At 37.8% G+C, this 12,913-nt stretch overlaps 1 protein-coding gene across 2 annotated transcripts in view; it reads left to right on the plus strand.

Moving 5' to 3' along the window:
* The window catches only part of LOC113169702 (replication protein A 70 kDa DNA-binding subunit-like), a 33,572-nt gene extending 25,516 nt beyond the window's left edge, over positions 1-8,056 (plus strand). For both annotated transcript variants that reach the window (XM_026371313.1, XM_026371314.1), the window contains exons 14-17: positions 67-243; positions 806-913; positions 1,072-1,158; positions 7,407-8,056. In XM_026371313.1, the coding sequence (XP_026227098.1) occupies positions 67-243; positions 806-913; positions 1,072-1,158; positions 7,407-7,508 (474 nt within the window). In that variant the 3' untranslated portion in view covers positions 7,509-8,056. The remainder of the gene's footprint in view (positions 1-66; positions 244-805; positions 914-1,071; positions 1,159-7,406) is intronic.
* Positions 8,057-12,913: the final 4,857 nt, after the last annotated feature.

The raw sequence follows: 12,913 nt of genomic DNA on the forward strand, positions 1-12,913 counted from the left end.
TTGATCTTGCTGCTCTAGTCCCATAATTAGATTTCTTCCTTTCCCATTTTTGCTCTCTCTTTTCAGGCGGACTATTTCAGCTGTGTGGCAACAGTGCTGTATGCTCGGAAGGAGAATTGTCTGTATCAGGCCTGTCCATCTGCAGATTGCAACAAGAAAGTCATAGACCAACATAACGGGCTTTACCGCTGTGAGAAGTGTAACAGAGAGTTCCCCAACTTTAAATATAGACTACTACTTTCTGTAAGTATATATGTCTTTTTGTCACTCATACAGTGATAAAAATACAATAGAAATCGACTCATTTTGACTACTACAGGCCGCCTTGTTTGAATTGTTACATATGGCTAAACTAGTTTGTTAGTTTTTTGTTTTTTTTTACTAAAAAAAAAAACTATTAGAATAATAATATTTTAAAAATAAACTGAAATGTTTTTTATTTCTAGTTTTACTCAGAGTTTTAGGTGGACTATGATCAACAAAATAGCTCAGTGTAAAGATTCAGCCTTTCATACTGCTCCTTTGCATATCTGCAGACTTTTACTCTTGTAAACGGCCAATTAGAAACTTAGTTATGCTTTTACATATCAGAAATCTGTTGTCAAAATCAGGGTTCCAAATTCCTTATCTCAATTAGAGATACCAGGTTTTCTTGTTTGTAAAAGCTGACTGTAGCCTCGTTACTTTAGTTCGTGTAAACACACTGAGTGATGCTGACTTTGAGGATTCTTACAACTTCATGTAATCACACACACACACAAATAATCTCTTGCCCCTTTGTCATCTCTGTCTGTCCAACTCTCAGGCCAACTTGGCAGACTTCGGGGATAACCAGTGGGTGACATGCTTCCAGGAGACAGCAGAGGTCCTGTTAGGTCACAGTGCAGAAACACTGGGACTGCTCAGAGACACAGTGAGACACACACACTTATACACATATTGTTCTGCTTAAAGTAGTTTTGTTCACATCTGACAAGAAAATTGCCTTCTAACTTCAAAGATTGTTGCCTGTAAATCACTGGTTTGACTTTGCCTTGTATTTACCTTGTTTTGTGTGTGTCTCTTTCTAAGAATGAGGCTGCATTTGATGAAGTCTTTCAGAGACTCAACTTCACAACTCACGTCTTTAAAAACAGAGTCAAGCTGGAGACGTACAATGTAAGTAGCTATAAACAGGAGCACAACAGAATTTCATACAATGCAATGCAGTTTAGTCTTGGGCATAAAAGTGTTGAATATAATGACACACAATGGTGCTCATCATTGTGCTGCAAGCTGCAAGAATTTCTTCAGTGATCTCTGCCTTGCAGGAATACTCAGCCCTGATTGACTAGGGCACGTCGCTTATAAACAGCGGTCTTATCATTGTTGTGAACAAATACACCAGCAGGCATTTTATTTCTTCCCATACACTAATAATGGTTCTAGGAAAATGGACTTTCAAAATAACCAGGATTGCAAACAAGTGGCATTGTTGTAAAAACAGTAAATGATCTCATTTAGGGTCCATTTCACAAACAAACCAGCTGCAGTATATAAAACTGTGGTTTTCTGTGTGTGAGCGTTTGTGTGTAAAAGCAGTGACCACCTTTTAGTTGTAAAATTGTAATCAGAATTTCCAGCATTGACTATCCATCAACCCGACAACCACTTAGGATTCTGCTTTTGACAGATCTATGTAGCGATAACACAAGAAGCAAGTGCTGTTCACAGATTCTGCATTTTGATTAGTATTTACTCATCAGTAGTGACCTTCAGTAAGAGTTGGTAGCAGGCAGAGGTGTTTGGGATGTTTTTCAAATAATGCACAGCATAATGAAGCCTGCTTGACTGGAAATTTGACAGTGAATCCAACAAAAATGTCACTGTTTATAGTATACAGTATAAACGGAGCTTATTGTGTTGGATACCTTGTTGTTGAAGCGTCATACATTGCGAGCGGCACTTTTAATTAATTAGCTCTATGCCGTATGTGTCTTTATTATCACCGAACGTGTCATTAGTTATTATCTTCAGCTGAACTCCGGTCCCAAGCATGTAAAGGCACAAAATCAGGAGTGTAAAGTGCCTTATAATCACAACACACTGTTAGTCACACAACATGAATCCAAAATCATTTCAATTAGTATCACAGTGACAAGGGGGTTGTTATGTAGCCAGTGCACATTGGATAGCAGAAAACAAATACAGCTGTGGATTCATTTCTCTTAATTAGGCACTAATTAGCATTTAGCTATTGTCTGTCTAAGCCTAATTAGCTTAATTATTCAGAGTCTAATTTGCTATTGGGGGCACATACCGAAAGTCTGTGTGGAATGATTGAGAAGTAGGATGAGCTCTGACTGGTTGTGTCCTGACCTCTAGAAAACAAATGGATCACCATGCAGGGTTCATAAAGCATTTTTATAGTCAGGGAGATCGTTTGAAACCTTTTGATGAGAAATTACACAACATTTCTTAACTACTCTTTATACACATATATACATTTAATGTAGCTGCAAACTAATTGTACAAACAGATGATATTTATTGCAGTTCACTTTTGAGGTTGAAGTGGTGTTGACTGTATGTTTACATTACATTTCAGCAAACCACTGCAACTATTACCAAAAAAGCATGAAGAGCCTCTAGCAGCAACAAATTATGTAATTTTCCCACTTTTGCATTCAACTGTTAAGTGTCCTAATTAATTCAGCTGTAATAAATATAAATCACTGCGAATTAACAATTCATATAGAAAAACTCACTTGTTCATCATCTCTAAAGGTTAAACTGCACCTTTTGGAAGGGAGAGCAGTTTTGTAGAGACACATACAAAATCATGTGTGTATATAATCATGACTGTTTCGGTGTCTGGTAAATAATTTATTATTATTCATTGTATTGTTGAAAGTGGAAAGAATTGATCTAAACCCAGCAGGAACAATGTAAAATTGATGATTTCAGTATTCCATTATTAGAGATAATGAAAACTGAGCAGATATGTCTTCTACACCAGTCTGATCAATGTGTGCAGAATTTATTTTCAGTGGTTGTTAGTTAAAGTTTACTGTTTGTATATCAAAGCTTATTATTCACAAAGATGAACAGAAAACAGAGTCAGTGATTCTCTTCTTCAGAGCATCTTTCTATCACAGCATCATTTTGTTCCCATACACTTATGTGATACAACACAAAAAGACCTGACTTGTACCACAGGGTTTTCATAAAAATAGAACGATGTAATGAAACGTCTTACAAAATTTGTGCTTTGTCATTTTTCATAACAAGGACACAAAAAGAAAGAACATCGGTGTATGGGTCTCAATTGTAAGTTAGAATTTCTCTTGCACATAAGTTATTTTAGATTGGAGCAGAGATGATAAACTACTGATCTTTACACTTAACAAACACAAACTCAAATTCCTTAAAATAACAATAAGAAACATTGATAATGTGATTCAACATAAAAGCCTGAACTGAAATTCATGTTTATGTGCAAAAAAACAAAACAAATAGGGCAAAATTAGAATGACATTCAAAAGGTTGTATTAAATTCAATATTTAGGTCATATGCATGGTTATAGGTGTTCAGTAGAACAGTACTGTGCTAAAAGTAAAGTGACAATGCTAATGTCATGATTTCATTTATCATTAATCAATCATTTATAACATAATAAAACTAAATGGCTTCAAATGGCTGGAATGAGAATCATCAGTGGAGGAGTTTAAGTGTCTCTTATTCACGAGTGAGGGAAGAATGGAGCGAGAGATCGGTGCAGCAGCAGCAATGCGGTCGATGTACAGGTCTGTTGTGGTGAAGAAGGAGCTGAGCTGAAAGGCAAAGCTCTTGATTTACTGGTCAATCTATGCCTCCCAGGGGAGGTGTTCCAGATATGTCCCACCGGGAGGAGGCCCTAAGGAAGACCCAGGATACGGAGGGACTATGTCCCTCAACTGGCCTGGGAACGTCTTGGTATTCCCCTGGAAGAGCTGGAGGAGGTGTCTAGGATAGATTAGTGGGAAGCTCGCCGCCCTCCATGTGGGAGACCAGGGGTTTGAATCCCAGCTGTGGTCTACCTCCAGTAGTGGTCTTTAGACAAGATCTCTTTACGCTTACCCTACCTTTGCCTTGTACCTTGTATCTCATGTGTAAGTCGCTTTTGGATAAAAGTGTCTGCTAAATGACTAAATGTAAAAGAAGTCTGGGTATCTCTGCCCCTGAGACCTGGCCTCAGGTAAAAGGAAGAGGATGGATGGATAAAACTAAATGGAAGTTGCCTTTAAAACAGGTAGCTACTTAGGCACACATTTTTTTACTCTCTTAGCAGGTAGGTAGGTTGATCCTTGCATCTTGGAGATGTTGCCACAGTTCTTCTACAGATTTTTGCTGTATCTTCGTCTCTTCGTGTAATCTCAGGCTAACGGAGATCAGTGCTCAGTGGACCTTGTACATTTTGGCTACTGTGGTTGGAATAGTAAATGTAGAATATATAAAATATACAGACTTGTGATATACTCCTCATACTGTGTAACTGTTAATTTTCCTCCATAGACATAATGTACAAATTATCTTAGGAAAGTCATCATCATATTGTATTTAAATAAAATGCCAGTCGTGTTTCATTAGGGTGGATTCCTGCAGAGGCAGAGGAGTGTGCAGTGTATCATACTTCTGCTGTGTAGTAAAGGCCATTTCCTTCTGCTACAGGTAGAGCTAATAGAATCCAAATGATGGTGAAGATCAGGTTTGCCCCACAGGATTAGATTTACTGAGCACAGATGAGTGCATTTTTCACATAAACATCTAATTTGCATTTGCAAGACAATCCAATTATTGCTGCACTTAGAATTTGGAAAAGTGGATCTGATTTCCAGCCATTAGATAGATACAATATAGTCAGTCCAAGTCTTTAAATCTGTTCCAGCCTATCTGTGATACAATACACTATTAGTAATTTATGTGTAGGAATAAACAGACCTGTGTGCAGGAGGGTCTCCGGCATTTGTGTATGAGGGTGAGTGCATCTGTCTGTCTGAAGCGCTTGAATTGATTTTGTCTCAATGAATACATTACTGTCAGAGTGTCTAGTTTTTCCTGGCTCATGTTGACAGACAGGCCACACACATACACTTAACCCACTTCCTTTATAATAAACAAACCACTTAGCAGGCCTTGTCAATGTCACATTCGCATCTTTTCATTGGAAAAAGGTCAAAGAAGTTTCTTATATGGCTGAAGGTGAACACTTAAATAAAAACATGCCAAAAAGCAGTCCCTTCAAGTAAATTACATGGAGTTTGGTTGATAAGTAGTTCTTTTACTTCTTTTTAAATTAATATTTTTTATAATAAGCACCTCTGAGTGAGAGGGTGGACACATTAACAGGAATCCTGCACTATACATTTAATGAAGCGGTTGGTGCTTTTCATGTAAATTGAACTTGAGGGAAAGTGGTTTGTGCTGTTAAGGCTAATAAGAAACTAGAACGGCTACACTTAATGAGTTAATCAGTGCTATTTCCATATTTAACATGTTACCATGCAGACTTTAGATAATTTCATGCAACTCTGTGAACTCCAGACAAATGAGGATTTTCAGTGTTTCTGTGATTTTTTTTCTGTGTTGGACCAACTTTCAGACATTGCTATCCATGTAGAGTCATGCTACTAACATGACTAAAAGCATCACCACCAATCAGTATTATTTACAGCTTCATTATCCACGTTTCTCCACAGGGATCCTCAGTTTTATGCAATTGGATTGTTCAGAACGAACAGTATCTAATTGTTTCTCTGCTGTTGTGGCATCAATAAGAGATGTGTGTCGGCTATTTTGTGCCAGCACACATCACTTCAAAGCACATTCACAGCTGTGTGGTGTGTGTGTGTGTTTGTTTGTGTGCGTGCATGTTTTGTCAGTGTGCCAGCATCTAAAGTTGTGCTGTTAATTCTCCGGGGTAAAGCCCACCTCACCCCACCATCTGAAGAGGAGTTAGAGAACAGGGGTGAATATTAGGACACTGAGTAATTGTTTTCTCCTCATGTGATTCGAGTATTAGTTTATTTAATTAACAAGCTTCCTTTTTTGTAACCTATCCTTCCCTCTGAAAGACTTTATTTAATTTCATTTATTAATAATTTGTCACCTTTTGTCAAGTGCAACCTTTGTTTTGACGGCCCCCCATATTGTTTAATTTTCCTGCTATTCTCAGGTGGATGCAAATTGAAAACACTAATAGAGGTGTTGAGTCACATACTGTATGAGATAATGGGGAAATGTTAAATCCATGATGCTTGTTATGCTTGCTGAATTGCTAATTGATTAATGAATTGTCTCGGGATTTATCCCTATAGTGGGTGTGATTGTTATGGTAATGAGTTTTAGGCTTTATGTTTTAACACTGCTTTCATTGATGGTAAATAATATGAAATATATCTCTCTGCTGATGGTGGTCTTAGCTTTCTCATTAGAAATCTGCATGCATATATAATTTCTATATGTATCTGTATGTTTAATGCATAACATCCCATAATGAATAATAAATCAATTTAGGACACATTTTCCCACTACTTATCTTGTTAATTAAAAAGCTGAACTGATCATCCTGAAAACAACAAGCTTAAATCAGTCATTTTATTTCATGGTTTAATTGCCGTAACTTTCTGAAAATGTTTTACAGCATTAAAAGCAATTAGGCTACACCTACATTCTCAAACAGACAAACAAAAAAAGAACTAAACAATACAACTCAACATTAACATAATAAAAACACTGTTAATATGCAGTTATGCCCAGGCTAACATGATGCTGATGATTAAGGTGCTCCTGAAAAGTGTGCAGTCAGAAATATCATCATTAGATGAAACATCTGAACTGTGTTAGTTTAAAAATAACTCAAAGAAATGCTAATACACTCTGAGATGACCAAGGATGTCAGACGAACTGGAAATAGCCTGCACATCGAAACCTACTTGTCTTACAGTTACATTTGGGAAAACGATACAAAGCACATTGTTGTGATATATTGCGTTCGGAGTGGTATTCCCAATTACATCAAGTGTGTGAGCTGGGTCTCTCATCCGTGATATAAATGGAGCAACAAGAAAAAGGATTTGCCTGTCAGTGGAGTCAGACCTATGGGTTTCATTAGATTAGGGCATAGGACTGGGGACCACTGAGTTGTAGAAAGTCGTGTCAGCTGACACCAAAGACTCACTAATAGCAGGCGTTTCAGTCCTCCATCATTAGACACTGACTTTACACAGACTTGTGCTCACAGTTTGGTTACAATTGAAAGCTGTTCACTGATCAAGCCCGATGACTTCAGTAAATTAATTGTTACAAGAATCTGTTCCTAAATGCTGCTGGATGTTAAAGTTGGGAATGTCTACTTTAAATCAATACTTATTTTCTTCTCTCTTCAGGATGAGAGTCGAGTGAAGGTAACTGTAATGGACGTCCAACCACTGGACCACAGGGAATACAGCAGGAGACTGCTCAGTAACATCCACAAATTGGCCAGCTGAACTTGGTCCCAGTCATCCAAATGATTGGTTGTGATTACATGTGGTGTGCGACTGGTGTCCGATGTTTTCCACCAACGAGATAACAGCATATCTGACATAGGCGATAGAGGGGCGGTCGGTGATTCATCTAAATGGCAGCCAAACAAAGGACTGATATTTAGCTCACTTCCTTCAACACACCAGTTGTGAAACTCTGACTTTTACTTTTAATTTAATGACATTTGAACAAGACGTTTGGCTGTTTGATTACACAGAGCCGTGTTTTAGACCTGCTTCCATGTCTTTTATGTAACATATACGCACTAAGATCATGGTTTCTCTCTTTTATATAAGTTGCCCATCTCTTTTACTCAAAATGTGTGTGTGTGTGTGGTTATGCTTGGTGTTCATTGAATGAGACACAGATGAGTCAAATTTATTTAAATTTTATTGTTTTGTTGTAAAAATTAAGGCGTGGTGAAAGTGCGTGGGAGGTGCATGCGTTTGCAGTATTTTAATGTTATTCATAGTGCGTAGTGCTTGTCAAAATGATTTCTTGTTTTAGTTTTAAAAAAAGTGTGGTTTAGTGCCTGGGCCTCCAAAAATACTCCAAAAGGGAAAACTGTAAAACATTAAAAAAATGTTGAGATAAGTTGTTTTCAGTTTGTTTTTTTACCTGTAAGTCTTAAAAAGTCTTCAAAAGCATTAAATTTAGTTTTAGTAGTTTCATTACAACTGTAATTCCTAAGAAACAAACAGTATTTTACCACGTAACTCAGTTGTCAGCTTCTTTAAACATTGTGAAATCCTCAACACCCACAAGTCACATCTTTTGTATTTAACACATGTAGAATAAGAAAACAAGACATTACAGTTAAACAAGCCTACGATTTGGAGGGATTTACTAGCTTAGCCTCAGTGACTGCTCACAGTTCTCCAGTTGCCACCTCAAGCACAGTTGCACACTCTCCAACTCCAAAACAAAAGCAGCTATTGAAGGTATGCAAAGTAATTTTCTGCATTGTAGATTACTCCTAAAGACACCAAAGCCATAACAAAACTTGTCGTAGGTGCATGTACTGTACTAAGCAAAACAAAAAGATAAGATATTTGCTCTATACCAATTTCCTTCTGTAGCAAAACACAACTAAAGTACTGATAATTATATTTAAACCAAGCACATCTGTTAACTCAACCACATTCTCTATAATGTACAAGTGTGTTTGTTTACCATGAGCATCAGGTTAAGAAGAGAGGCAGGTGAAGTGATGCACCCATCATGTCTACTGCCTAATGTACAAGCCTGTGGGGGCAGTGCTATGATCTGGGGTTGCTGCAGTAGGTCAGTTATGTGCCCAAAGAATGAGACCAGCTGACTACCTGAATATACTGACCAGACCATAACCACAACCACATTGAGAATCTTTAGGATGTGCTGGAGGAGACTTTGTGCAGCAGTTTGACTCTCCCGTCATCAATACAAGATCTTGGTGAACAACTAATGCAACTCTGGACGGTAATAAATGTTGCGACATTATCGTAAGGATGCCACAAGGAATGTGTGTAATCAAAGCGAAAGGTAGCCTGACAAATTATGAGTGAGGGACATTATTGCTTTTTGTATGTGCAAACATATAACTTAACCAGTAGAATTGATTGTGATACAGAAGACGATGAGATAAATACGTTAGGCCATACTCGTCATACATTCATATTTGGTACAACCTAGGAAGATAAATAGACATTAAAGTGTGTTAAACACAGAATTTGGAAAACCACTTTCAAATGAAATGCATTTATCAATATTTCAAATTGCTTCATGTTCACTGGATACACATCCAGACACAGGAAAGAAAGCACAGGGCTTCAGTGGCATGTCTTTCTAAAAAGGTGTGGCTCAAGGGCACGACACTGATTTATGCTGGCAGCAAGCCGGCTGCTCCCTTCACTCCGAGCACCATCAGTACCGTCTCCTGCCTGCTGTCTGCCATGCTGTGTGGAGGTCTGGGAGATTAAACACACACACACTGATCTTTTCATCCCAGTGTCGCCTTTCCTTTAACTTTTTTTCCGTTTTGCTCTCTTTTGCTGATGTAGTCTTTAATTATCCTGTCGTTTCAATAACAAAACAATCCGACTTCATGCATTTGAACAGTCAGTGATAGAGACAGCATTTTGAAACCCAAAGTGAAAAGTATGAAAGGAATTAAGAGAATGATTAAAGGTTGCTTTTGTTTCGTGTGTCACTTTTAAAATGACACCTACTGTACTTTTGAGGTTCACTTACTTTTCGTCAAAAATCAAATCATTATTTTTTTAATTTGCTGGCATAAGCAGGTGAGTGTATGTCAAATCTAAAACTGAGTCCACAAGATCAAAAAGTCATTTCCACCTTAAATCCTTGCTGTCGGTTGAGGCTTAAGATGGAGACACATCATCCTGCAGCCTCAAGGTATTATGGGACAGAGGAGGACATAGTGAAGAGATTGAGAGAAATACTTTTTTTTTTTTTTTTGTATTATCCTTCAAGAACTTTATCTGAATGTGACGTGCTGAGCAGTAGCGAACTGAATTTCTGGCAAGGTTGTCATATCTTCATTCTGGGAATGTGGGACCTTCAGTCTGGTGAATCTGCAGTTCGTCTCTATCTGCGGGATGTGTGTGAGGCTACAAGGACGGGAGATAGAAATGAACTGCGGTTATCACAGAGGTCGGAGCCCTGATCACAGTCTATCGGTCCACAGTCTTATCTTTAAACAAACTGCAGTTCAGCCCAGCCAGTGTGTGTGTGTGTGTGTGTGTGTGTGTGAGAAAGAGAGACCAACAGCCCCAAGAACCAGTAGGCTACGATATGTCAGCACTGAGACCTAGAACCAGCTGTTTTTACACGTTTACACTGAAGACAGTCTATTTTTCATCAAGGTGTATTTTATGTTTTGGTCATTTTATAACTGTTTGTGTTCATCTTGTGTCTTTTTACTCACTTGTATCTATATCAAGTCATTTTTTTATCTGTTTTGGTTCATTTTATTGTCTCTGTGATCATTTTACATCTCTTTGAGGTCATGTTGTGTCTTTTAACAGAGTTTCACACTAGAACTATTAACCAAAAAGGAAAAACGCGCCCACAGTCATCTTTATCTGATTGGATATTTTTAACCCTCAAATAGCTCCAGTGGTTGTGAGGGAGGAAGCCACAAGAGTTTTTGTTTTGAATTATTCTGTTCTTTCATTAACAGAGACTTTATAAAGTAGCCCCCCCTGGCCTTTCCTGCCCAGTAGGTCCAATCGGTAAGCCATCCTTGCCTACATTACTGTTTTTTCAAAAAAAAAAGAAGCCTATTAACACCAGTTATTTATTGGATGAGGTGTGCTGCAGGTCCCTGGCTGCAAGGAAACAAAACAAATGCACACTGATTTACAAAGCATAGAAACTAAAAGAAGGAGATAGAAAAAAAGTTTGTAGTATAAAATCAAGTCAATAGTGAATACAATTGGATTTCTACAAGTCAAGACTAGAAAATCTAAAAACGTCCATGTTTGTCTATAGGCTAAGGCTGTGCTGGGAAAGTAAAGCACAATAAAAAAGCAAGTTGAGAGGGTCTTAATGAAAAGGTGAAAACTTCAAATGTATGCTTCTTTCTTTCTTTCTTTTTAAGGGCTAATCATCTCTTTATATTTAGTTTTTAGATCTGAAAAGTCTCACAAATATATGAGCATAAAAGCGCTCCAGGAAAGTTGTGAAAAGACTGAATTCATCCAGCAAGCAGCATCCCATCAGCTATGTTCATGTTGTGCTTTGATGTGCAAAACTTAAAACAATGTTTTATGTACAATATATACATATATATATATATATATATATATATATATATATATATATATATATATATATATATATATATATATATATATATATATATATATATATATATATATATATATATATATACACACACACACACACACTGTATGTACCTCATAGTTATGCTGCTATAGATTAGTCTGCTGGGGGACTTCTACTGATACACCGAGCTCTACTCTACTCTACTCTACTACTGCTACCACTGCACATCAATAACTTTGTCTTCTCTCTCCCATAGTTGTGTTTCCTCCTCTATGCTTCCCTCTATCTGTTCTCACCTGCAGGTATCCTCATTTCAAGTTGTTGTGTCTTCTATATAATTCTGTATACAGGTATATTTTGTAAGGTCTTAAACCTTAAATACTGTTGTGCCTTGAGATGACTTCTACACAAATAAAATTGCATTAAATTAAATCGAAAATACTAGCAGGAGAAAGATGTGGTGTATGTCTAAAGCTCTGTGAGAATTCTGCTCATCTGTTTTCCAACTTCATCTCTGCTGACTGTGTGTTTCTCATCATGGACACTCTCTCCTGAGGCTCCAGAGGCAGTGGCAGCATCTCTGGTCATTTTGTTGCATGTTTGTTGCAGGTACAGTAGCTGCTAAAACTTCCTTTTTGTCAGTCCCTCTTGCCTCTTTCCATTCTCTACATAAATTACCCAGTCCCCCCTTGATGCCCTACTCACCAGATTTTTCTCCTCATCCGTCTTTTTCTCAGCCTTCCTGTCCACCTACTGTATCTGTTGTCTTTCATACAGCTTCCACACCAATATCATCACTTCTCTTTGAGCTCCTCATTGATTTCTTTTCCCACCCCGCACTTCCTCTTATCTTCTTCTGTCTTTGTTTTTCTCCTGCCCACCACCAGTTAAATAAACCTTCCCTCTTGCCCTCTGCCTCTCCCATCATAAACACATTTGGCCTGAGGGCATTTATGTACGTTTCTTTCTGGTCCACTTTGAGGGCCAGAGGCCATGCCAACACAAGGGCCAGTGTGTACAGTGCACGTTTTGTACCTGTACTTATGCATGGTAACTCCTTAGAGATGTAATGATTTTAGATTATGTGAACATTCACAATATGAATGAAGATGCGATGGATTGTAATGGTGACATTATTGGATATATTAATAACACATAATGTTTTAGACTCATATTAATGGTCTTTCCCAGTAGGTAAAGTATAAACAGAAGACTCAACTAACACTGGCATGTTTACATGACATGCATACCTTCAGTAAGTGGATGATTAAATTAAAGAACACTCCCTGGAAAGCTATAAATATGTCAGAGGGAGCATTACATTAAATGTCGCAGTGGCACAGACTTCAGTTAAAATTAAAGCGTACACTGTGGTTATTTCATCTAGTGCTTTAATGCCACAGATTAATCTATCAGGTTTCATTTGATCCTAATTTACTGTCACATACAGCGAATGGGGCGATAGAAGCCCAAATGCAGACAGAAGCCACAGACATGCAGTGATGTTGCTTTAGTAAGAATAAAAATCACCCGACCCTACAGATGTATACAGACAGGTGGGCACAGGTGAGGTCAGTAA

The sequence above is a fragment of the Anabas testudineus genome, chromosome 14, assembly GCF_900324465.2.
Source record: "Anabas testudineus chromosome 14, fAnaTes1.2, whole genome shotgun sequence".
Classification (NCBI taxonomy): domain Eukaryota; kingdom Metazoa; phylum Chordata; class Actinopteri; order Anabantiformes; family Anabantidae; genus Anabas; species Anabas testudineus.